Raw genomic sequence first — 25,726 nt, forward strand, 5'->3', positions numbered from 1 at the left:
TCAAAAGTTTGTTTTATGAGAAAATATCACATTCCCATAATAGATTATTGGAAACTTAACTCCACATTAATGAAGTTTGCTTGTGACTATGGTAGAATAGATTGTTCAAAAAGCTGATGAGAAATTTGATAGACCCCATTGCTATAGAGCTAAGCAAAGCTGCTCACCTATAATGAATGAGGAGTTTCATTTCCCACTCATCTCTACTGACTCTGAACTTCTTTTCTCCATTCCCTTTTCCCTCCAAGTCTGATATTCTTTGGCTGCGACTAGCACTCAAATCTGTTAATTTTATCAGCTTGGATAGGTTACAAACTGCCGGTTCGGACTCCAAGAAAAATATATCACTGTTGCCGCATTAGACTTAAATTTGGCAAAAATTTCTTTACATGTCTCACTGCCCAAGAATGGTTGGTTTTCAGCACAACTTAAAAAAATAAATAAAAGGGAAATTTCTTTTCTTGCTGTATAAAATGGTTATTCAGTGAGTTGCATTATATTTACTAAAAATCGATACAATATTCAAAAACGTTTGCATTGAGTGGTAAATAACATTCTTCTGTTTGCTCATTCGCTCTTGTGCTGTCTCGCTCTTTCTGCACCACAATCTAGTGCAGTGCAAGGCATCCAGCTGGTTACTGCTTTTACATGTATTAATCAGCTTTATTTAATGTGTTACTCTTGTTCCCTGCTGATTATAAATAGAGGTCATGTTCTATGGTGTTAAATCCCTGTTAATTAATCTTTTTTTCTTCTTGTCTTCCAAATACTGGAACAAAGCCATCTATGGGTATTTAGAAAAATACGTTGCCTGAGAAAGTTAAAGTGTGGTCCTAGTCTGAAAAGTGACTTTGTAAAAATGGCATCATGGTGTTCTATATATATCGATTTTCAGTGACCTTTAGATTAGCTGCTCTTGGGGAGGAGGAAAGGAGTATGAGGTTGGTGTGTTTTGGGTTTTGCTTTTTCTTATTTGTTTTTTTGGAATTGGAAGTCCAGCAAAGCTCAATCTGGGATCTGAAAGTCAAGATGGAGTCTTTCTGGCTAACTTATCACCAACAGAATAGATTTTGCCATCAGAATTTAGCTAACAATTCTCTTGATCATGCACAAGATGGAATAGAATGTCTCACTGCCTCAGAACTTGACAAGTCCTGCAATGCTAAAAAGAATAAAAAGTGGTAGCAGGTTCATATAGTTAAGGGGCCATTTTTATATAATAATTTTCAGAGTAGAACTGCGCTTTGAAGTATGAGGCAAGAACTTTTCTTTCTCGAGTAGTGCCCTGATCCTACATGTCTTATACATTCAGAACTCCTAGTGCAGTGGTCCCCAGACTTTTCAGTGTCCCCTTCCCCCCCCCTCCTCCCCCCTTACCCCTCTCCCCTGAGCTGGGAGCAGGGATGCGGCTTGGGGAGTGGGGACGTGGACAGGAGCAAGGGGACCGAGGCTGGGGCCAGTAGCCCAGGCCCCAGCCACACCCTCCTGAATGTTCCTCCGGGTCCTCCTGGTGGGGGATGCCCCACAGTTTGGGATCCTCTCTCCTAGTGGCTTCACTTGAGGAAGTCCTGCAGCCTCAGGATCTGAGATTGTAACTCTACTGAAGGCAAGTCAGTTTCAGATGAAAGTGGGTACATTTTGGTTGGTTTCTTCTTTATTTCCTGAAGGATAATATTATTTGGCTGGATGTCAGCATGTAATCCGTTCAGGTTATGTAATTATTTTAATCCTATGCTGCCCGTGTAGTTAATAGGAATAGAATATGAGTTGGAGGTGATGATTCAGCTGTGGATCAATTTACAGAATATGGAAGGATATGAACACACCAGTCGTTTTTTCCTCCCACCACAAGGAAAGACTTTAGGGATAAATGTCACTTCTAATTTTGCATTTTATTTCTGTTGCCTGACTGTGTGTCTCATTTTTAGTTTTGTAGCCTACACAAATTCAGTGCCGATTGTACTTTCACATTTTCACTTCAGATGCCCATGAGGCATAGCTGCCTTGTGCCTGCTGCAGCACAACACTCGGGGCCAGAGGGTGGGGTCTGTCCTTTTCTTCACACAGACTAAATTAGAAATTACATAGCAGTGTAGCGTCAGTTTCACAATACATTCTTCAACTCTCCTACTGACATGCAAGGGTGATTTTAGGGATTTTTTTTTTTCAGGATGAATTTTAACTGGAAGACTTTTGAGATAGAATGTAAAAGTTTTTTTTTCCCCCCAATAGCACTTTACTACTAAATATTCCATTTTATACATTCACCGAGTGTTAATTAGCTTTTAGCATTAAAAATAAAAAGGCAACAGCCACTAATTTTCTCACTCTGACTGCTCCTTTTAGAGGTCAGTTATTTCCAACCATCTGTGCCAGAGAAAGGCAGTATGGATTTGACATGTATACCTTTCCTAAGAATGGGGATTGATGCTAGGAAAAGACAAAGATTGACCAAGGACATTCAGCAGATGTTCATATTACAGTGCCACTCATAGTGTACATTCATACCCTCTCCTTTCTCTCTACTGATTGGAGCTCCAAAATAAGATCTTATAACTAGTACTGCGCTTTTTTAAAATTCTTCTATATGTTCATTGCATATGTAATGGGAACTACAAATGTGAATCGTGTTTCCACCTCATCCTCATCCATCCAGTGCTTTGATCTTAGTAATGGCTTCACATGAACACTTAAGCACTGCAGCACGTAAAAAGCATATTGACCTTTTGAAAGGAAACAGAGGTTTAAAAGGGTTACATAACAGACAAAATGTCAGCAGGAGATTCAGGTGTTCTGGGTATTTTATACACATACTGCTGATTCGTTGAAGTTCTGCCCCTTAAAAAGTACTTTAAGCATTTTTCTTCTCCATTTATTAGTTTGGCAGCCAGTTTTGAAAGCAAGTGAAAATTGCATTCATGAGGTTAAGAAACAGCTTAATTTAAAACTGTTGAAAGTAGATCTAATTTCAAACAGGTCAGCAAACCATGTTAGGAGCAAATTAGGGTGTTCCTTCCTTAATTCTAATACACCCTGAAGTCATTTGATGAAATGATCAATAGACAGCTAACTGATATTGTAATACTCTGTTTTTTATAACACTGTTGACTCTTGTTGCCTGTTTTTGAAAGGTAACAATGAGAATTATAAATGCAACACTGCATTTATACTTTTTAATTAATATGTATATTATTCTTGTAAATCCGATATAATTTTGCTAGGACAAATCTATTGAAGTAGTTCTGAGCTAAGATTATAATTACCTTAGTTTTATAGGGATTCTTTATACTTGGGCTTCATAATTTTTCTTGTTACAGATATGAAACAATTTAGCTCTTACATGCTAAATGATGTTCCCATAATACTTTACTGTGTCTGTGGCTCTTTGATGGTGACTTATCCAAATAGTGTGATCTGATTGTGGGATATTAGTTTTTGTTTTAACTGCATCATTAATTTTACCATGACTTTCATATCCTAATTATTTCACATGGTGTATTAATTTACATAGCCCAAAGGGCTTCACAGTGACAATGACATTTTCAAAACAGCATCCTTTCTTTCACATTCTCTCCATCATTATACTGTATCTTCATACTTAATTCATTGAATGGTCGCCTTATCCCCATAATGAGTAATCAAACGGTCACATCATTGTATCCTTGTAAGTCAAGATAGAAAAGCAGGTTAACCCAAAAGGTTAGCCCTAACTGAGAACAGTAACAGAGAATTCAGCTCTGTCCAATGCAATTTCAGAAGCATAAAGTTCCTCTTCAAGTCTTTTGGTTTGGGTGGTCTGGGTATGGGTTTTGAATTTTGTTACCAGCAGCTTTAGACAGGAAATCTTTCGTTGTGCCAGGGATGAGAAGAAAAGAGCTTATTCAGTAGACGATCGAGATGGATTTCTGAACAACAATAGTATTTGCTTTAGTTGAGTGATTATGTACCTTATAGTTCCATGTTATCAAAATGCCATCCTTTGAGGTGGCTCTCTGAAAACTAGAGTCTTAATTCTGTTGTCTGAGACATACACTCCTAAATGCAGTGGTAACATTCAAAAAACTAGATATGGCCTAATAATTGAACATATTAGTTATCTATTAATATTAGCCTTTTCCAAAGTAATGAAGCAAACTTACTGAACCAGGACTCACATCAAGAGATTATTTTTACATATAGTAACCATGTATACTTGCTGTATATAACGTAATATTAGGCAACATCCTCTATCATGTATTTAAACAGATCAAACCATTGCTATTTCAGGTGAATCAGAAGCATAAAAAGACTTGTTTGCCTTCTTAAAACCAAACAATCTCTCCCTAAACCTGAGATCTCTTGAAAGTATTTCTCTCAAATTACAGAATGAGAGAATTACTTTTAAAACTTGTGTTTTATCTCTGAGAACCTAGGGTGCTCATGAGGCCTGACTCTTGGATTTATTTGATTTCATATTCAGTTCTCCTCTCTACTTGGTTCCAACAAAAACTGTTCCTGTGCGTTTTTTATGGAGACCTATAAAAGAAAAGAGACATTTTGGTATGTTTTTAAACACCTAATCAAAGACAGAACACTTTTACTTGGGATTAATGTGCAATACACCAATCTTGATTTCTTACTCCTAACTTTTCTTCATTGAGTGTCGGTAAATGCCTCATGTGGCAGGATTTCTTTCCCCCCGATTCACTCCTTCAGGTGCTAAAACACTGCATAGAGACGCAGAAATATTTTTGCTGACACACACTGATGCCCGGCCATGTGACTCCCATTAGCTCCAATCCAAGAGTATAACTGGAGTTGAAGTGACCCTCTAAGCAGAAGGAATTGGAGGAGGAAGAGGGGAGTCCTGCACTGAAAACTCTAGGAACAGTCAAGCTTCAGAGAAAACTTGGGCTGAGACTTGCTGCATGGTGGTGGTGGTTGTTAACAATAAGGGGGTGTATTTGGACCATATCAAGTGTGCAGATACACTGAAGCACAGTGGGAACTCCCATCTTCTTACTGGGTCTTTTAGATAATTGTACCGTGGTTGATCTTTCATCACAAAGGATCTTAAAGCACTTTATAACTTATCATACAGTTAGAGCTTGCAATACCTTCTGGGATCAGTTCAAAACAGATTCTCAGGTTTTTATGTCATAACCGATGTGTAGGCCCCGATCTTCAAAAGGGGTTGGCTCAAAATTAACGTGGTTTTCCTGTGTTTGAATATTGGACTTCTCTAAGATTCCATTCTATTCTAAGTCAACAGACAAGCTCTGAGTCCAGTGTGTTCATGCTTCTTTGCTTTGGTTCACTGGAAATGGGACTAAGTCTCAGTTTTGATCAACAACAGAACTATGACCTTGGGAAAATACATTTTTCCATATAAAAGTAAATATAAAATGTGAGTCAAAATACAAAATCAGACAATTTCCAGTAACAGGGAATTACAGAAGGTATTATTGTATTAAGCTGTAGCCTGACACAGTCCGATAGACGCTTGGGCTAAGAGAAAAGGCTTTTGTGTGTGTTTTTTGCTAGAGCATGAGAGCGCAACCAAAATGCAGCTCCTCTGTCTGAGAAACCAAGTGAAAATGGCTTATACCAGACTGACCCACCCAAGGACGTGGTGAACAGCAAACAACAGGAATATAAAAGGTTATATAATTTGACTTGCTTTATGAGCTCAGTGTAAACAAACTCAGCTCCTTGAACCATAGTCTTGAGTAGTTCACAGATAGAGTAAAAAAGTTTTGCTGAATACTTTGTAGTCAAAAAATGTTCTAAGAAATCAGTGCTTTTAAGAAAACACATGTCAATCTTAAACTGCAGTACTGAGTACTTTTGGAGTTACCCACAACTCTATATACTGCATTACAATACAATATATATTAGTAAAAATTAGGGCTGTCAAGCAATTAAAAAAATTAATCGCGCAATTAATCGCACTGTTTATAATAGAATACCATTTATTTAAATATTTTGGATGTTTTCTACATTTTCAACTATATTGATTTCAATTACAACACAGTCTAATTGTAAAAAAAACAAAGTATACAGTGCTCACTTTTTATTTATTTTTGATTACAAGTATTTGCACGTAAAAAAACAAAAGAAATAGTATTTTTCAATTCACCTAATACAAGTACTGTAGTGCAATCTCTTTATCATGAAAGTTGAACTTACAAATGTAGAATTATGTACAAAAAAACTGCATTCAAAAATAAAACAATGTAAAGTCTACTCAGTCCTACTTGTTGTTCAGCCAATCGCTCAGACAAATAAGTTGGTTTACTTTTGCGGGAGATAATGCTGCCCGCTTCTTGTTTACAATGTCATCTGAAAGTGAGAACAGGCATTCTCATGGCACTGTTGTAGTCAGCGTTGCAAAATATTGGTGTGTCAGATGTGCTAAAGATTCATATGTCCCTTCATGCTTCAGCCACCATTCCAGAGGACATGCGTCCAGGCTGACGACGGATTCTGCTCGATAACAATCCAAAGTAGTGTGGACCGACACATGTTCATTTTCATTATCTGAGTCATAAGCCACCAGCAGATGATTGATTTTGATGGTTTGGGTTCTGTAGTTTCCGCACTGGAGTGTTGCTCTTTTAAGACTTCTGAAAGCATGCTCCACGCCTCATCCCTCTCAGATTTTGGAAGGCACTTCAGATTCTTAAACCTTGTGTAGAGTGCTGTAGCTACCAGGAAGAGACACTTCTCTAATGGTCTCGGTGCCTCTCAAGGCATCCTCATCAGTACCAACTACTTTAGCAAGAAGGGACTTTTCAGAACAACATATATTCTCAGTACCAAAAATGGAATTGTGCCCTGTCCTTCAAACCTCCCCTCAGTACACAGAAGTTCAGATTCTCCCAGGACTTGCTTGTTGTGGAGGAATCAGTGACTCCCATTTTAGTGGTTACCAAAAGGTTATCAGTATCAAGACAGGCACAGTCTCAGAGATGGGATATTTCCCTGGTACTGCTTGATTCTCCAACACCTTCAGAGAGTTCTGGGGCTCCGTCTCTTCCAATTTGAATGTCTCAAGCTAAGAGTCCCCTGCTCTTCAGACAAGGGATTTCCCAACTAAGACTTTTGAAAAGAGGGGAGAATTACACCAAAGATGAGTCTGTGTTCCCCCGAACTGGTTTGCACGCCAGTGGATGCCACCCCCGCTGACTTTCGGACTCCCCCAGTGGCCATACTGGGATCCTTGGGTTGCATATCGACAGCAACTTTCCCATACTCCTAGTCTTTCTTCTGGGGACTACACAGGAAGATGCTCCCATACTCAAACTATCCCTCCTCCTCCTCTACCTCAGGCATGAGAATCCTTTGAGGAGTAGAAGGCCAGGAAGATAAAGAGGCTACTCTTGAAACAAATATTTCTTCGTCTTCCCCATATGGATCAGTTATGCCTCCCCTGCCAACTATGGTAGATGACCTCAGATATTTCCAGGAATTAATGAAGCACATTGCAGATTCCCTTGGAAGAGGTCAGGGAGTTGCAACATAAATTCCTCAATATCCATCAGTGGACTCCCTCTACCTGAGTTACCCTGCATATTAATAAGCCCCTGTTGGATCCTGCCAAGTCCATCTGGCAGACCCCTGCGATGATACCCACCAACGTGTAAAAGGTCCTGGCTAAGGACCCTAAAGTTTTGTTCACCCATCCAGCACCGAACGCCCTGTTTATGAAGGCAGTGAATGAGTGTGGCAGACAACACCATATGAAGGCAAGACCGTATGTTAAAAACCAAAAATGCCTTGATCTGTTCAGCAGAAAAACCTATTCATCTGTGACTCTTTACTTTAGGATCTTGAACTATTGAGCTGTCATGGCAAACTACAATCACTCAAATTATGCCAAATTTACCACCTTTATTGAGCATCTGCTGACTGATCAGTGTGACCAGTTTCAGGCTATTATTAACAAGGGTCAATTGTTAGAACATCTCTGTAGGCCTCGTTGGATGCAGCTGACACTGTCACTTGATCTGTCTCTACAGTAGTGGTCATGCTGAGGGCATCCTGGCCCCAGCTGTCTGGATTCCTAAGGGAGGTCCAAAACACGGTTGAGGACCTTCCCTTCAATGGCCTCAGGCTATTCGCTGAATCCGTTGCTGAATCCTTGCGTGCCCTTAAGGATTCCAGAGCCACGTTGAGATCCCTGGGGATTTACACACCTATAAACAAACGAAAGTTTAGTAGATCCCAAACAGCTCAAAAATCCCACCCCACTTAATTCTCAGGATTCCAGAGACCTTACTAACCACCCAGGAAGAAGTCAGGGTTCTGGGAGACGAGACCACCTGCTTCCTCTGCATCTACTACTGAGCCCTTCTCATCTAAGTATCAGTTTAGATGGGCTGGTCGAGGGCATGGAACAACTCCATGAAAACAAGCTGCATCTACAGCAGGGGTCAGCAACCTTTCAGAAGTGGTGTGCCAAGTCTTCATTTATTCACTCAGATTTAAGGTTCCGCGTGCCAGTAATACATTTTAACCTTTTTAGAAGGTCTCTTTCTATATGTCTATAATATATAACTAAACTATTGTTGTATGTCAAGTAAATAAGGTTTTAAAAATGTTTAAGAAGCTTCGTTTAAAATTTAAATTAAAATGCAGAGCTCCCTGGACCAGTGGCCAGGACCTGGGCAGTGTGAGTGCCACTGAAAATCAGCTCGCGTGCCGCCTTTGGCACAAGTGCCATAGGTTGCCTACCCCGATCTACACCATTCTACCCACCTTCCACCTTTTGGAGACCTTCTCTCCCACTTTCTATCTGCTTGGGAAATAATCACATCAAACAAATGGATGTTGGTGGTTGTGAGATTGGAGTACACTATCCATTTTACATCGGTCCCATATACCCACCCACCCCTTTTCCTGTCCCTTTTCAGGTACCCCTCTCATGAGTACCTCTTAATGCAAGAAATTGACTCCCTTGTGCCAATAGGTGCTGTAGAACCAGGTCTAGTTCAGCATAGAGGGAGGGGTTTTTATTCCAGCTACTTTCTTGTCCTGAAGAACAACGAAGTGGTGGAGATCTGAGACTCCTAAACAATTTGTTGAAGTCACAAAAATTCAGGATGGTGTCTCTTTCAGCTATAATTCCATCATTAGAAGCAGAGGATTAGTTTTTGGCACTTGACCTTCAGGATGCCTATTTTCATATTTCAATTAATTCATCTCATAAACAGTCCCTTCCTTTTTAAGTAGGTCAGGATCACTTCCAGTATCTAGTGCTCCAAGAGTGTTCTCAGAAGTGCTGGAGCAGCTTACCTTTGACATCTGGGGATAATCGTTTTTTCATACCTCAGCAACTGCCTTCTCAACAGCCAGTCCTATAATGTGGTTTTCTTTGCCATAAAGATTACGAGATCTCTGTTCTGCGAGCTGTTTGCAGCCCAACATTAAAGAAATCCACTTTGAGCCTGGTATGAAGAATAGAGTTAATATTAATGCTATATCAGACAGGGCTTATCTTTCCTCCAACAGATGCTTAATGTTAGCAAATCTCATCAAAGATTTAAATCAGCCCACAAACATCAGTAAGTTGTCTTCATTTACTCAGACACACGGCAGCCTGCACCTTTGTGGCACTATATGCCAGGCCAGGGATGGGCAAACTTTTTGGCCTGAGGGCCACATCTGGGTATGGAAATTGTATGGCGGGCCATGAATACTCACAAAATTGGGGGTTGGGATATGGGAGGGCTCCGGCTGGGGGTACGGCTCTGAGGTGGGGCTGGGGATAAGGGGTTTGGAGGGCGGGAGAGGTATCAGGGCTGGGGCAGGGGAGTTGGGGCACGAGAGGAGGCCGGGGGGCAGGGTCCGGGCAGTGCTTACCTCAGGCAGCTCCCAGAAACAGCAGCATGTCCCCACTCCAGCTCCTACGCGAAGGTGCGGCCAAGCATCTCTGCGCGCTTCCCTGTCCACAGGCGCTGCCCCTGCAGCTCCCATTGGCTGTGGTTCAATGTTCATAGTCCCAACATGGTCCAGACAAATATGGTATCCGTACCTGATTCACATAGCTGTTTGTCAGGCATTCAGCTTTCCGTTCATTCCTCATTTTCTTTGCTAAGATACCATTTGAACTTTTCACTCCAACCCGAAGATTCTTTGTCTCACACTTGACTCCTTGATGGTTCATAGGACTAGCATTTATTCGTTCTAAGGAGCTACATCAGGATTATTGAACAATAAGAAAGAGTCCATGAGATAAACTTTCCTTCACAAGTGGAAAAGGTTACGCCTTTGGTGTGTCCAGAGAAATGTTCACCTGCTCACTCTTCCCTCTTGCTTGTCCTTGATTAGCTCCTGGAGCTAAAAAAACTCGGATTGTCTATAAGCTCAATCAGTGTTCACCTGGTGTTTGTAACAGCCTTTCATTCTCAGTCTTCATCTTACAACTGTAAGGGTTCTCAGAGGATTGGGGAACATTTTCCCCCAAGTTAAGGAACCCATTCCTATCTAGGATTTGTATTTAGTATTTAGATGCCTTATGGTGTGTCCCTCCCCCCACACTCCTTTTAAGTCAACGGCCACCTTTTCCCTCATAAATTTATCTCAGAAGACAGTCGTTTTGGTAACTAGCACCTCTGCTCACAGGGTGGGGAAATAGGGATTCTAATGGCAGACCCTCCATTTACAGTCTTTTTCAAGGAGAATGTCTCATTATTCTCATACCCTACATTTTTGTCAAAGATGTCCAAGTTTCACATCAGCCAGGTTATCCGTCTTCATTTTTTCCCCCAAAGCCACATCAGTCCATAGAGGAACCCATTTTACAGACTGTGAATGTTAGGAAGGTGTTAGCCTTTTATTTGGACAGAATTAAGTCTTAGGAAATCACCCAGCTGGTTCGTGACTGTTGCAGATAGGTGTAAAGGTTCAGTGATTTCCATCCAAAGACTTTCCAGGTAGATTTCTGATTGTGTTATATCGTGTATGAAACTGCAGACATACAGCCTCCTTCTAGGATGTTGGCCCATTCCACAAGATCTACATCTGTGGCATTACTCAAGAATGTTCCTATTGTAGAAATTTGTAAGGTTCTCACTCAGACTTCCATGCATAACTTTCCAAGCACAATGTAGCAATCCAGTCTTGTAGTTCAGATGCTGCCATTGGAAATGCAGTATTCTCTTCAGTCTCGGACTTGCTCCGAAGCCCCTGTCTCCAGGAGAGGGATACTGCTAGTAGTCACCTGAAGTGGAGTACTAGAAGAAGAAGGAGAGGTTATTCACCTTGTGCAGTAACTTGAGTTCTTCGAGATGTGTCCCTCTATGGGTGCTCCACTACTTGCCCTCCTTCCCATCTGCTCCAGAGTTTCCTCTAAGGACTTCATGGTAGAGAAGGAACTGAGGGTGGTTCACCCGTGTATTCCTATGCAGCCTTGGAGCAGGGCACTAAGAACCATAGAGAGCATGTATGAGCCAAACGGGCATTACTACCAAAAAATTTCAATTAAAGGCGCAAGGAGCATGAGCTCATCTGAAGTGGAGCACCCATAGAGGGACACATCTCAGACAACTCCAGTTACTGTACAAGGTGAATAACCTCTCCTCCGCAGCCAGCTGGAGTCTGACTCTACTCTGCACTAAACTGTGGAACAGGAAGTGTCCCTGTGGACCATGCTGATGCTCACCAAGTTCCTTCATGTGCTTTGATCTGCTCCTGTTTCAAAGTGGGATAGATCAAAGTGCACTAAGGAACTGTTAGTGTGCATAAGGAATTGTGTGGCAGGTTAATGCAGGGTAGATTCATACCCCAGCTTACTGCAAACTAAATGTTCATGTAGACAAGACATTGTACAAGAATCAAAACTTGGAGAACCTGAAAAAAATTGTAAACACACTTTTGAAGCATCTGGGGTAAAACATACAGATGAGCCATTTCCAGAGGTGCACCTCAGTCCCTCCTGTTCTGTCCCTGTGACACACAATACTTTAGTCTCTGAGGGCTTTAATACTTTGGTCTAATTCCAGTTGTTGGGTTTAGTGTGTGAGTTTTGGATGGCGTTGGTGGCCTGTGATATACAGGAGGGCAGACTAGATGATCTAGTGATCCCTTCTGGCCTTAAACTCTGTCATTCCATATTTCACACTGTCAGAGTTTCCCATCTGTAAGGTACAATGCTCTTTCTACTTCCTTTTCCAAATGAAGTGTATTCATTAGTACTTAATCTTCTCTTAAGGACACATGCACAATACTCACAGTAAATAGATACTACTGAGGCATAAATACTACATCAAAACACAGCACAATACAGGAAAACTGGGTACCTGTGTATGATACCTACCGGACAGATTATTGGTCACTAGGAAAGGAGCTTTGTCTAGAGGTTAAGCCACAGGCAAGTCACTTAACCTTTCTGTGCATTGATTTACTTTTATTTAAGATAACAAGGGTGTTGTGAGACTTAATTTATTCATGTTTGTAAAATGCTTTGAAATCCTCAAATACAAATTGCCAGGTAGGTGCAAAGTAGTAGCATTATCATGTAGCAAGATCATTTTACAAAAAGGATCTTTATGATCCTTTGATCTGATTTTACAAGGAAGTATGTTGCCTAGAACCAGTGAGATTATGTGTGTTTGACAGGAACTGATTATCAAACTGATAATTCTTTCAAAGTCTGTCATCTGTTCCTTGGAAAGGTGATAAAAGTGATCCCTGGATTGTCAGGAATTCTTGAACTACCTGAGCCAGTCAGCAAGACATTTACCTAATTTTTCTCACAGGAAGGGGCACTGAGGATGCTGTAACACAATCAGAGGTTCTGTCATAGGACGACTGGGGGGAAGGGCCAAATGTGTAATTCTCAATAGCCTAAAAGGAACAAATTATACCACTTTTTCTCAGAGAATGCCTTTGTGAAGTGAAAAGAGAAGTGGCTACTATGATGCCTTTTTAATTTTAATGAAGTAACACGAAGGAGTTTTTAATCCAAAAATACCAATTTCTGAAAGATTAAATCAGACAAGGTCACGGGGTTATAATATTCCTTTTCCTTACAAACACCTCATATGTTTGTCATTTTCAGTATGTCTCCTGTGTTTTTCTCTTACTTTCTTCTTTTTTACTCCTGATGAGAAGCTTCTGTATTAACTAATTTCAGTAAGATTTCTTCAAAGGGTTTCAAAAAGGTGGGAGAAATGGATTGAAATGAGTAAGCCGCAGAATCCCTGCTAAGTTGTAAAACAACAGAAGAGACTCGCATTGATTCAGCTTCTCTGATTTTACAAGGAATTATGTTGCCTAGAACCGGTGAGATTATATGTGTTTGACAGGAACTGATTATGTTTGCACCATGAACATTTTCAAAAGGTCTAATGTGGCCAACCTACAGAGTGGAAGAATTACCTGTGTCAGTCTTAACAACATATTGATACTAAAAAGCATTTTTGCTGAGCTTATTAAGTCTAATCACCGACTGCTACATAATGATAGACTGTGCCACTGTGAACAGATTCTTCTGCAGTGTGCAAGGCTGGGAGGAATGGGACATAGCTTTTTCACAATGGCAGTTTGTTTGTTGTGAGCACTGATTTCTGTGGCAACCAATATCATCTCACTGTTTTTTTAAGCTTCTCCTGAATGTGTTTTATCCATCTCTAGTTTATAGTCTTACACTTAGGGCTTGTCTATACTACCTGCTAGATCGGTGGGCAGCAGTCAATTCAGCGGGGGTCAATTTATCGCATCTAGTCTAGACGCGATAAATCAACCACCAAGCACTCTCCCATCGACTCCGGTACTCCACCGGAGCGAGAGGCGCAGACGGAGTCAACGGGGGAGCGTCAGCAGTCGACTCACCGCAGTGAGTTATTCACGTAGCTGAAGTTGCATAACTTAGATCGCTCCCTCCCCATAGTGTAGACCAGGCCTTAGATAGTAAACTCTATAGTGCAGGGACCATATCTTTGGGTGTATCTGCACATCGCCCTGGAGGTGCAAGTTCCAGCTTGAGGAGACTTACCCACACTAGCTGTAATTGAGCCAGTGCACTAAAAATACTGTAGCCATGGTGTGCGAGTGGGGCTAGCTGCCCTAAGCAAATACCCATCCAAGATGCTAGGTACGTACTTGGGGCAGTAAGTCCCTCCTGCCACTCTTGCCACCATGGCTACACTCTATTTTTAACACAGTAGCTTGATCAGAATTGGGACAGGTATGTCTCCTCAAATTGGAATTTATACCTCCACCTTGAAGTGAAGACAGACTCTTTGTTACGTTTGTAAAGTGAAGCTGCGGCCTCTAGGCACTACCGTAATACAAAGAAGAGTAGGATATCAGAAAGGTAGCTCTCGTATTTTAGATTTTGCAATTTCAGTGTCTGTATTCACAGGAAGTTCAGCATTGAGATGAAAAGATTTAAGATCTGTTCTACCTTGTGAACCCCCGGTATGTGTAATGAAAAAAAAAAAAGAAAGAAAATCAAAGAATTTAAAATCCTAACTATATGTACTATAAAAGAATATCTGAGTGAAAAAGTGAACATGGGGGATCACATAAAGGTCAGTACAGGAATAAAAGTGCATATAGGGATAGAAGTGATGTGGTTGTGGGTGAAAACTCCCATGCTCTGTGAGAGTAAGCAGAACTGGAGTGATAATTTAATTGACGTAATTAGGTCTTTAAGGACAAATCATCCTGGAATGACACTTATATGATCCAAAGGAAGCCATGGCACATCCAAGACAGGGAAGTGATGAAAGACCTCTGTGCACTGTGAAAGTAAACAGATGGCTCCCATCACCATTTAATGACAGCAGTTAAGTCTTTAAAGATCAATAATGCTGGAGTGACACTCGTGATCCAGAGGAGCCAGTGCCAGATGGGAGATCTTTGATGGAGACACAAGATGGGGGCCTGGAAAAGCTAATGCAGAGCAAAAGCAGCAGAGAAACCAAAGAGATTCTAGAGCAAATTAAGTGAAATGGAAACCCTTACATCAGGAGTCAGTGGATCAAGATAACTATTCATAAAGGTAAATGGCCTAAAGTGAAGAGTAAACACCAGAATGGAAAATTGTATAATATCTGACTGACTTAGGTTATACACACCCACACCGACATCCTGTTCCATTTGGAGAAAAGTCTGGAGACCTTGCTAAATACTAAAGAACTATTCTGTGTGAAAATCATAGGCTAAAGAGAAACTAAGGACATCTCTCTCTCGCTCTCAAACCACATAAGATTGCAAAGTTAAGCACTCAAAAGTTAGGAAATGCCAGAGTTAAGGCTGCCTGGGCAACCTTATTTCAGCCCCCTTGTGTGTATACATTACCAAAACAAAAAATTGAACAGCTCCTCATTAATTGAACACCTTACATTCTGTGTCCTGAATGAGTTAGAATTCATGTGGGGGAAAAAAGTATGTGGTCATATAATTAAAACGGTATCCTATCATGCATGCATACAAGGAGGCCAAAATTCATTCTAGCATTTCTTAACTAGAAAAGCTCCCCACCAACATATCACCACATCCCAGTCCCATTTTTCTCACCTTCCCATTCCCAGTGTTCACTGCTCTGGCTTTTCATTCCAGTCCTAGTGTCTTTGCCCAGTTTTACTCCTCCAGACTCCCCATTCCGGTCTCCTTGTCCAACCAGTCTCAATTCCTCCCTTTCTGGCTCCTTATCCAATATATATTTCTGACCCACTCCCCCATCCACATTCCAGTTTCCACCAGCTGCTAGTCCCAATCTCCCTCCTGCGCGCCTTATTCAGTTTTAGTTTCCCACTCTCTTTACCCAGCGTGTCCCAGTTCTCTCTTAGCTCTTTGTCAGATCTTTTCATTTATTCATAAAAATTCAGCCTAAGGCAGACACACAGCATGGAAAATTTCAGAGAGGAATAGGTTGATAGGAGTTGAGGCCTTGGGAGTGTGTCAGCTGTATTGACAGAAAGAAAAGACCAGATCTTGGAAATGTTATGAAGAAAGAAACATCAAATTGTGGCTGCACTCTTGATGTGCGGGGGTAGGGCAGGGCAGAGCAATAATTGATCTTCATAATGGACAATGAATCTCAGAGAAACTGTTAGATCTGAGAGAAACTTGCACACACTGTAGCTTAAAGTCATTCTCTGCATGACCCCTCATTATCAAATAAGCATTTTGTTTGTGTTTGTCCACAGGCAAGCTTCTAGTGGTAGTCATGACCTGAGTTGACAGGTTCAGATTCAGTGATTGTTATCTATGGAAAATAAGACAGGCTTACAGATTGCAGTCTATTTGTGCAATGCTTTCATGAATTTATTTTTCTGCTGTAACTTTAGTAATGGTTGGAACTGAGTAAGAATCAAAGCATATTACCAAAATGTGGTGAGGCTCCCTCTGTTCCTTCTACTAAGAACAAATAAATATCAATTATGTATTTAACCCTGTGTCCAATTCTCTCCCCCTGCCCTTCTTACGTACATAATGCAAAGAATAAACAAAGTGAAATTCCTCTTTCAAAAATGCCTTGCTGTTTTGGTTATTTTTCAAGACTTCCCATTTCTTGTAATGAATAAGCAAATGTTAACCTGGCTTTGAATAGGCATCTGGAATCAGTCAGTTCTTAGGTTAGAGGATGGTGAGATTTTATAGATGGAAACATATGGCACATCAGCTGCCCAAAATACACTTAAGTTAGGGAACTAAAAAGTTGCAACAGAATACTTTTTTTGCATTGATTTTTTTCTCTGTTTCCAACTAGATAACATTGCATATTACTTGAGATTCATAATGGCAAGGATGCCACATGTTGTTAGCATTGAGAGGATTACGTAATGACATTTGGAAAAAGATAATTCATTTGTATGCAGATTAAGTTTTGACTCTTAAGATCATATCCTGGCCTTCTGAAAAAAGCCTATAGAATTTGGTAGAGATTAAATATATGGGACTCTATTAAAATGTGTAATGGGGCTCTATAGAAATTACTTCTATAAATTTATAGAATCAAATAGGAAATGTTACCCTTTTTAGAATTTGATAGCAGGGATATAATTTTCTAATATATTCTATAGGACCTTTTCGTAATTGTTTGCTTTGAAAATCATGAAAATGCCTCCAAAATACAAGAGCCCCAAGTGTTTGTGATTCAAATAGCATAATATGATGCATAATGCATATTTTAACATTTTTTTCTTTTAATTTTTCACATATGCTTGTTGTGCCTGATTATTTAAGATCTGTACAAGTGTGTATGTAGTACTGCAGCAGTTCTCAAACTGTGGGTCAGGACCCCAAAGTGAGTCACGACCCCATTTTAATGGGGTCTCCAGGGCTGGCATTAGACTTGATGGGGGTTGGGGCTGAAGCCATAGTCCGAGCCCCACTGCCCAGGGCTGAAGCCCTCTAGCTTTGGTGCTCCCCAGGGCAGTGGGACTTGGGCTTTGGCCCCCCTGCCTGGGGTGCTGGGGCTCGGGCTTCTGTCCCCCTTCCCAGGATTGTATAGTAATTTTGGTTGTCAGACGGGGGTTGCGGTGCAATGAAGTTTGAGAAACCCTGTAGTACTGTATGGTTGGAATAAAAGATTCAGCAGTCTAATTTATCTTGAGATATATTCAGTCAAATAATTTTTTACTGTAGTTAGCTAACACTTCAAGCTCTAGCAATGCCCCTGAACCACAAAAGAAATTTGCATATAAGAAATGCTTTGAATCCGTTAAAACCTCAGCTCAGAGCTGAAGAGTAGCTATCATGTCTTTGTTGACAAACATGAAGTGAGATCTTACCAAAAAAAAAAAAAAGCTAGGCGGTGATTGACAGATGCCAAACCTTCGGTTTTGATGCACTTTCATGCACTGCAGTTTAAGTCAGGGACTAGAGCATCAGAAAGACAGCAATCAATGTGGCTGTACAAGAGCACGCAAAATATATTACTCCTGGCAGTTGTCAGGGCAGAATTATTCAGAAAATAATCTGAAATGCATTTGATCATATGCTAGATGGTTTAATAATTTATATTGTACCTTATTAGCAAAGTCTTATGTTTACTTTGCTGTTGCCAAAATAAGATGAAAGACTAATTCAGTGGAAATACGAGATGCTGGACTCAAAGTGGCTGTTTTTGCATTTGTGTTTTGATAATTTCTCCCCACTTTTTTCCCTTCTCTCTCTCATTAGTGGGGACAATGTTTCTATTAATTATGAGGTTACCAACAGTTTTAATTTTGAACTGCTTATTTCTGGAAAATAATATCAAGACTCAGTTATGGCATGCGTCTTTTTATACATGTGCTAAGTGATTTTAGAAGCATAATAAGAGTTACCTGTGTATTTGATCCAAATGTTTTTCACATGAAAAACAGGCTCGTCTAGCTTTATTCCTGTTGACTTACACTGGATTGCATTATACAGTACTTTTTCCCAATTCCTGAAGTTATGAAAATCCATTCAAACTAGATTTAGGGAAATGTTATACTTCCACTGGATACAGATTATGTATGGTGAAAGTTAGACCAACTCAGAATCTTACATATGTGCCTTGAAGATTTTCTTGGAAGTAAATACATGTTTTATCAAGACTCTCACAAACAAGACACTATGGTATATCCCACCATATAAACTTAATGCAATGCAGGATTGGGGAGTGAGCTCAGTAATCAGACTTATTGGAATGATGCTGTCAAATACAAGTGAGATTCTTATCCCCTTCCAGTCCATTCATGCGAGATAAAAGGGCCAGAGTGACAGACCTAAAAGGGTCCTAATAACCTGGGTTTTGATTGGGGGGATTTCCCCTTGCAAGTCGTGGTGTTGGGAATGTGTAGGGGTTGGGGCTGGGAGTAGGAAGGATGTGTCTGTGGCAGGCCACAATACACAGCACTGTGGAGAGTCCAAGCAGCTCTGTAGACCATAGGGCAGCCTCTGGTAGCAGCCATAATTTAGGCCTTACTGGAAATAATTTGCCAGTATAGCTCTATCAGTAGAGGTATACTGGCTACGCCCCTCCCCCTCCAGTGGAGATGCAAAATTCTTTTGCTGTATAGCTTACAGCCAATTCCCCAAATGGAGTAATTAATACCGGCAAAAGGCTTTTTTTGTGTGCATCCACACTAGGACTTTTGCCAACATAGCTGTCATTTGGGGTGGAAAAAAATTACCCTCCTGATCAACATAGCTTTGCTGTCTGTCTAAATTACACGTTGGCCACTCAAACCCTGGAATAGCCCAGGATCAAGAGGGTGCAAAGGTAGATTTAAATGCACCTTAGCGCCTCTCCCCCAAGCTGCAAATTCTGTGCTTCACCTCTTAGAGATGCAGCACAGAATCTTATCCAATATTACTAGAAGCCAGTGGCAACTACTGACAGGTAGGGGACAGATCTTATTTCAAAGGCTGTTGTGCAAGATTGGAACAAGTGGCAGGTGGACAGAACCAGATTAATGCATTCCTCATTAATGCATCTTCTCCAACATATAGTAATGAGAGCAGGACAAATACTTTAAAGAAAAGTTTACCATATTCCCTGTGCAGCGATGTTGCAGGACAGGATTTTGAAACAGGTTAGAAAGTAGTTGGTAGAGTCTGTGCTATGTAACAGATGAACATACTAATGATCCTACTTACACAAATTAACGTTTTTCAGGCTTTCCTAAAGAGATGTGCTGTACCAAACAGAAATGTATGTGATACATTGAGAAATAAAACTAAAACAAAATAATCACATTATGTGAAAATCCCGACCTTTTAGTCAGGGCCAGCTCCAGGGTTTTGGCCGCCCCATGCAGCCAAAACAAAAACAAACAAACAAACAAACAAAAAAGCCGTGATCGAAAAATAGTCGCGATCTGCAGCGGCAATTTGGCGGGAGGTCCTTCACTCCGAGGCGGAGTGAGGGACCGTTCGCCGAATTGCCGCCGAATACCTGGACCTGCCACCCCTCTCCGGAGCGGCCACCCCAAGCACCTGCTTGAGAAACTGGTGCCTGGAGCCAGCCCTGCTTTTAGTCCATATGGAAGTATTAAACCAGTATAAATTTTCTATTGATTTCAGTATTACTTTTATTCCAACTGAATCATGTAACATTTAATATAAAAATAGTACTGTACAAATTTATTAGATATTACACTTTTGGTCTAACGGGTTTGACAGTGTCCATTGTAATCCGTGATACTGTGAAAATGTGATCGTTTTGTGGAAAGAGTTTCTCAAACTTGATTGCCAATATAAGTACATGCTTCAGAGAGTAAAACAAAAGATGAAAACAAAATAAAACTGTAGTGCAGTTGTCAGAAATTTATCCACATTGCAGTAAAGTTGCCATATGAGAAAATCAAGTAAGAAAATAAAAACATGCATACTCAAACACATAAAACATAGTATTGTGTTCCAATCCATTAATCCTACTGGTGAGAAATATCGAAGCATCATTACCTTCACATATTTTTAAAAAGATAAAACAGGTTATTAAATTATCTGTAATGATCCCCAAACATATTAGATAGATACTCCTGAGGGAATTCTGTGCAAAAATATTAAAAATTATGCACACAATATTTTAAAATTCTGCATATTTTATTTGTCAAAATAACGCAATGTAATCACCCTGGTTTCATTTATTTAGGTAATTTATTTAAACTACAATACAATGGATGGAGAATGGGAATGAGGAGCATTGCAGGAAATCCGCAAACCCTCTTGCCTAATAGTAATATAGCTAGCTTTGACCCTTTATTTCTAGTTATTAGTCAACAAATATATTCAGCTCAGTTGTTACATCATAGGAAAGAGCAAGCGAGGGCTGGGGAATCAAACTCTCAGTTTATAGTGGCTACTAATTTATACTGACCATCACGAGAAAGGTCAGTAGCAAACAGTTCATGGAGCACATTTTTTCAGTCCAAAAATTTAGACCAGTTCTAGTCACTAAAGCACCATAAGCATTTATAAGGCCATTCTGTCCTTTACACCACTCTGGCAATGTAAAGAAGCCTTAAAACTTTTACACCTATTTTATACTCCTGGAGGAATTCACAAAGACAACGGGAACAATTCACTAAGCAGGCAAACTGCTACATTCTGTTCTGCCTGAGGGGACAGAGCCTGCCCCACACTGACTTCCTCAGAAACACCCCAAAGCCCTGCCCCTCCACGCTAAGCATGCCTCAATAGTGAGTGAGGGGAACAGAGTCTCTCTCTCTCTCTCTCTCTCTCTCTCTCACTCTCACACACACACACACACACACACACACACGACTGCCCAGCCTCCCTCATGTCTCTACCGACTGCTCCAGGTGCCCAAACTGACCTGCCTGCGCTGCAGGGGAGGGGCATATGACTATTCTTGCGGCTTCTCTTTGCTTCCCCATCAGAAGTCATTTTTCTGTGCAGAAGCAAAGAAATCTGCAAGGGACATGAATTCTGTGCATGTGCAGTGATGCAGAATTACCCCAGGAGTAGATAGCAGATGAGATTCTGGTAAGTACATTCAAGGGTTCTTATGTGTAATATACTGTGCATCTGGAGAGTAGTGAAAGCCAGTACCTGGAAACACAGGCCAACATTTTCAAATGTTGATGCCTAATGTAAAGCTTCTAAATTCATATTTAGGCAACTAACAAGAAATGATCTGATTTTCAAAGATGCTGAGTACCTGCAGCTCCCATTGACTTCACTGGGATTTGTGGGTACCCTGCTTTTCTGATACCCGAGCCACTTTTATTTAGGTGACTTAAATATGGGCTGAGGTTTAGTTACTCAGGTTTGAAAACATTGGACAGAATTAAATATCAGCATAAATCACTCTTGTAAAATTGTTTTGAAATTTTAGACACAGATGCACAATCTATCTAACCTACAGTATGAAAAACACCTAATATTTTATTTGGACATGAGAAGAAATTATTTGTCTCAGATGAGTAGAATTTTGAAGACATGCAGTTTTTGAGGAGAAGAGAGGTTTCCTCCAACTTTGACCAGTCTTAGAAACGAATATATTACTGGGTAGCTTGTTTCAGATAAATAAAATCCTTAATAATTGGTTTTCTGTGGTTTCCAGTTTATTTTGCATATAAAGGTTAATTAGCTTTGACTCTTGGAATAAAATAGCTGTAGCCAGTTATTAATTTTTTAGATTCCTTAGGAATAGATTTTAATTACTCTACCTATCAGTACAGAGCAATATCCGTCGACACATGCAATATTTTATGGTGAAAAACTAACATATTCTTCACAATATAGTGATGCAGTCCTGGAATCCTTTAGTTTCAATATCTTACACTGGAAAGCACTGTGTCCCAATATACTTGTCCATTTACTTCTCCTTCCTTCATCCAGTTGACAATCTTTGTACCTAGAGTACATGTAGCAAGTCATCTTCATTTCACATGTTACATGGTCAGAAATCCTCCAACTAGCATTGTGTGCACTCTAAATTAACAACACCTCAGATGTTAAAACTGCACTTACTTGAGGCTGCATTTTGCTCCTTTGATATTTGTTTATCTAAGCAGTTATAATAATTTTCCTTCCACAAATACTATAACAGTATTTAATCCTGGAGTGGATAAAGGAAGTCAACTGTTTAGGCTGTGCTGTCCCACTTAGACATGGGCAGGCACCTTCAATGGTTTATATGTGTTGTATTCAGTCAGGAGCTACATTAGCCATGGACAAACATGCACACAGTCCTGTTACAGCAGCTTAGGAATGTATGATTGTTCAGACAGGCACTTCGTAGTACAAGTGGAAAGCAAAAGTAATGATGCCCAAGTAGAAAAAGTGAGGGGCAAAAAGTGATTCTCCAAAAATATTTTTAAATGGGAGATTTCAAGAAGTTAAAATCCAAGTGGTTCATTCCAGTTTATGAAAGAAAGAAAGAAAGAAAGAAAGAAAGAAAGAAAGAAAGAAAGAAAAGGAGTCTAGGAAAAAGTGTAATGTAAACCAAGCATAAGCCAAAATAAACAGAATGAAAAAATTAAATGTTATGACAACATATTAGTAAACCTTTTTTGTTTTATACTCTTTTCCATCATTTACACCTTCTTGCAGATGTATTCTACTGGCATTTAAACAGACATTGTGATTTTTAACCATACAACTCTGTTGAACTAGATATGTGTTGCAGTAGAGAACACTTCCGTTAGGCTTAATTTTACCATTCAGATTTTAAGCTGAAATGGCGACTCAGCGTGCCGTAACCATGCTGCAGTATAGATCCACCTGCTACTGAGGACTGTTGGGGCTTTTAATCAGGTTGAGAGTGGTAATAGCAGCCCTAGCAGGGGACCTTGAGACTCAATATGCTGAACAAGAAGGTGAGTGTTTTAGCACAGCTGCCTGGTGAGGGTCAGGGAAAAAGTGCGGGGGGAGGACTTTGGAACACCACTGAGCTGGCACACCAGGGGTAGACACAATGATTGACGTTGGCAGGGCCCTGCTGTGGAAAAGATGGCAATGTTGTTAGTCCCCTATATTGCTAGCTATACAGTCCCATTTGAAGGAACCAAAGAGAGGGAGGGTAGTGAGATACCAAAACAAAAAAAACCACCCTCCCAAACAACTTCTCTTTGACATTGTTGCCAAGCAATTTGTCTGTTCTGTTAACAGTTTTATTGATTTGGAAATTAATGTCACTGAAGAGACTGACTCGGTATGGCATCAGCACAAATTCTTCACCATATATGAGAAATGAAGAAGATAAACAACAAGAATTCAAGATGCAGTACAGACTGAATTATTGTTTGACTTGAAAAGGGACATTATTACTAAGGGGAGATTTCCTTTGTACTTGATATACATCATCAAATGTAATTAGCATGCAAGCTTAATCTAATTCCTGCATTTCTCTACAGGAGTTCAGATATGTGCTGGAAAATGGCTTGAATTTGAAAGCATGCCCCTCCCCTGGGATCCGAGAAAAAGCATCACTCAGTTCCAGGATGGTGATGCAACTTCCTTGGCTGCAAGAAGGAGGTGGACTGAAGATGCTGTCTGTCAGCCTGGCTTTACTGGCAATTCTTGTTACTTTTTATTATCGAGGTGTTTAAATAAAACACTGAACTGAACTGAATGAAGCTTTTGTGAACAAAAATAAAGTGCTGATTAAAATCTTCAGAGGAAATCTATTTAAAAAACAGATGTAAACTGAGCAATAATTTGTACTCACCCTAAGCCTTTCCTTTCATCCATAGTTTAAGTGAGACCCATCCTGCTCCTGTTTGCATTCTGTGGTTATTTAATCAAGAGCAGGAAAATGGTTTGTCACATCAGACTTTTTCTCTTATAGATTTTTTTTCTTTAAAGAAGAAACAAGTGTTTGCTTATTTGTCTTTTACCATAGCTGCAGGTAAATGCGTGTGTAGGAAACCCATTAAATTGTTAAGGAATCTTTTCTTCCTGCAGAAGTATTGGTAATTTCTTGGGATGCTGAGCATTTTAAGCTGCCTTAAACATTTTTCTTGATGCTTGTCTTTGTATATTAAAATCAAATATTCAGTAGTAGAACTGTTCAACTATTGTAATTTGTATCTGTCACCACTGGTGTGTCAGCCATGTCTGAAGTAATTTTTGACCTATGACAAAGAAACATCAGTAGCTCAGCCTCCCAACTAGGAACATTAAAGAACATACAGGTACCCACTTTGTATCCATCTCTTCTCTCCAGCTCTCCACCAGAGTACCTTGTAAATAAACAGTTATCTTTGTACAAATTTCCAAAATTGCATACCCATAGTTCACGCTGTTTAGAGGCTTAATATGCTTGTGGGTAAATTAACAGGATGGATTTCTGGCCCCATTGACTTAGTTGCAGCCAGAATTTCACCCACAACTTTTTATGATCTCAGAATTTTTGCAAAAAAAAAAAAATGCATCTCAGCAGAAGGTAGGAGAAAATGGCTGCATATACTGTGGTTCTCAAATAAAGTCTTCCAAAGATATTTGGAAGTCCTTCAGTATGTTACCATCTTACTTTTGACTTTGAGGGGTTGCTCTTACACATTCTATTATAGAGCATTCTTTATTTGCCTGATTTGTGGATGGTAAACTTTGGGTATAGATCAAGGATGGATAAACCAATTCTAATCAAATAAGAACTCAACTGGGCCTTCAGGCAAAACACAAACTGAACCCCCCACTATTTGCTACTTGAGGCTGCCATTGTAGACCAATGATAAACTTCAACTAATGCAACTCTATTTTATGGAGCAGGTCAGCATGAGTACATTATATCTCTGTTCTGTGCTCCCAGTGCCTTCCATTCAAGGCGTTAATTTTTAATTTGTACAGCATCATTATGGTTTGAGACCTAGGTACACAAAAGAACATCCCTCTATGCACCATCACAGTGGTTGAGAAATCAGATACATTGAGTCTACTCTGAATTTGTATAACCATAGTATCTAGGAGCCTGTGTCATAGATCAGGATCCTGTTTTGCTGTCCTAGGTGTTGTAGAAACACAGAACTAAAAGAGAGCCTCTGCCCCACAAAGCACACTGCAAACAAAATAAAATAAAATAAAGTATCCCTAAAGCCTATGCATCCTCACTCTCTCTCACACATATATTCATTCACAGTAACCATTTGAGTATGTCTTTGGCTATTTAGTAATCAACACCTTTTTTTAGGGCTGTCTAGACATTAAAAAATTAATCGTGATTAATTGCGTGATTAAAAAAATTAATCGTGCAATTAATCTCACTGTTAATAATAGAATACCATTTATTTAAATATTTTGGATGTTTTCTATATTTTTCAAATATATTGATTTCAGTTACAAAACAGAATGC

At 40.0% G+C, this 25,726-nt stretch overlaps 1 protein-coding gene across 2 annotated transcripts in view; it reads left to right on the forward strand.

Annotated features, from left to right (window-relative positions):
- Positions 1–25,726, forward strand: part of CDKAL1 (CDK5 regulatory subunit associated protein 1 like 1) — a 759,057-nt gene that overhangs the window by 588,240 nt on the left and 145,091 nt on the right. The window contains exon 16 of one of the 2 annotated variants that reach the window (XM_034762409.1): positions 23,790–24,875. The exons of the other annotated variant lie outside the window; for it this stretch is intronic. Within the exon in view, the coding sequence (XP_034618300.1) occupies positions 23,790–23,984 (195 nt within the window). The 3' untranslated portion in view covers positions 23,985–24,875. Of the gene's footprint in view, positions 1–23,789; positions 24,876–25,726 lie in introns of those variants that run through there. 2 annotated transcript variants of the gene reach the window in all.

Source organism: Trachemys scripta, chromosome 2 (assembly GCF_013100865.1).
Source record: "Trachemys scripta elegans isolate TJP31775 chromosome 2, CAS_Tse_1.0, whole genome shotgun sequence".
Lineage (NCBI taxonomy): Eukaryota > Metazoa > Chordata > Testudines > Emydidae > Trachemys > Trachemys scripta.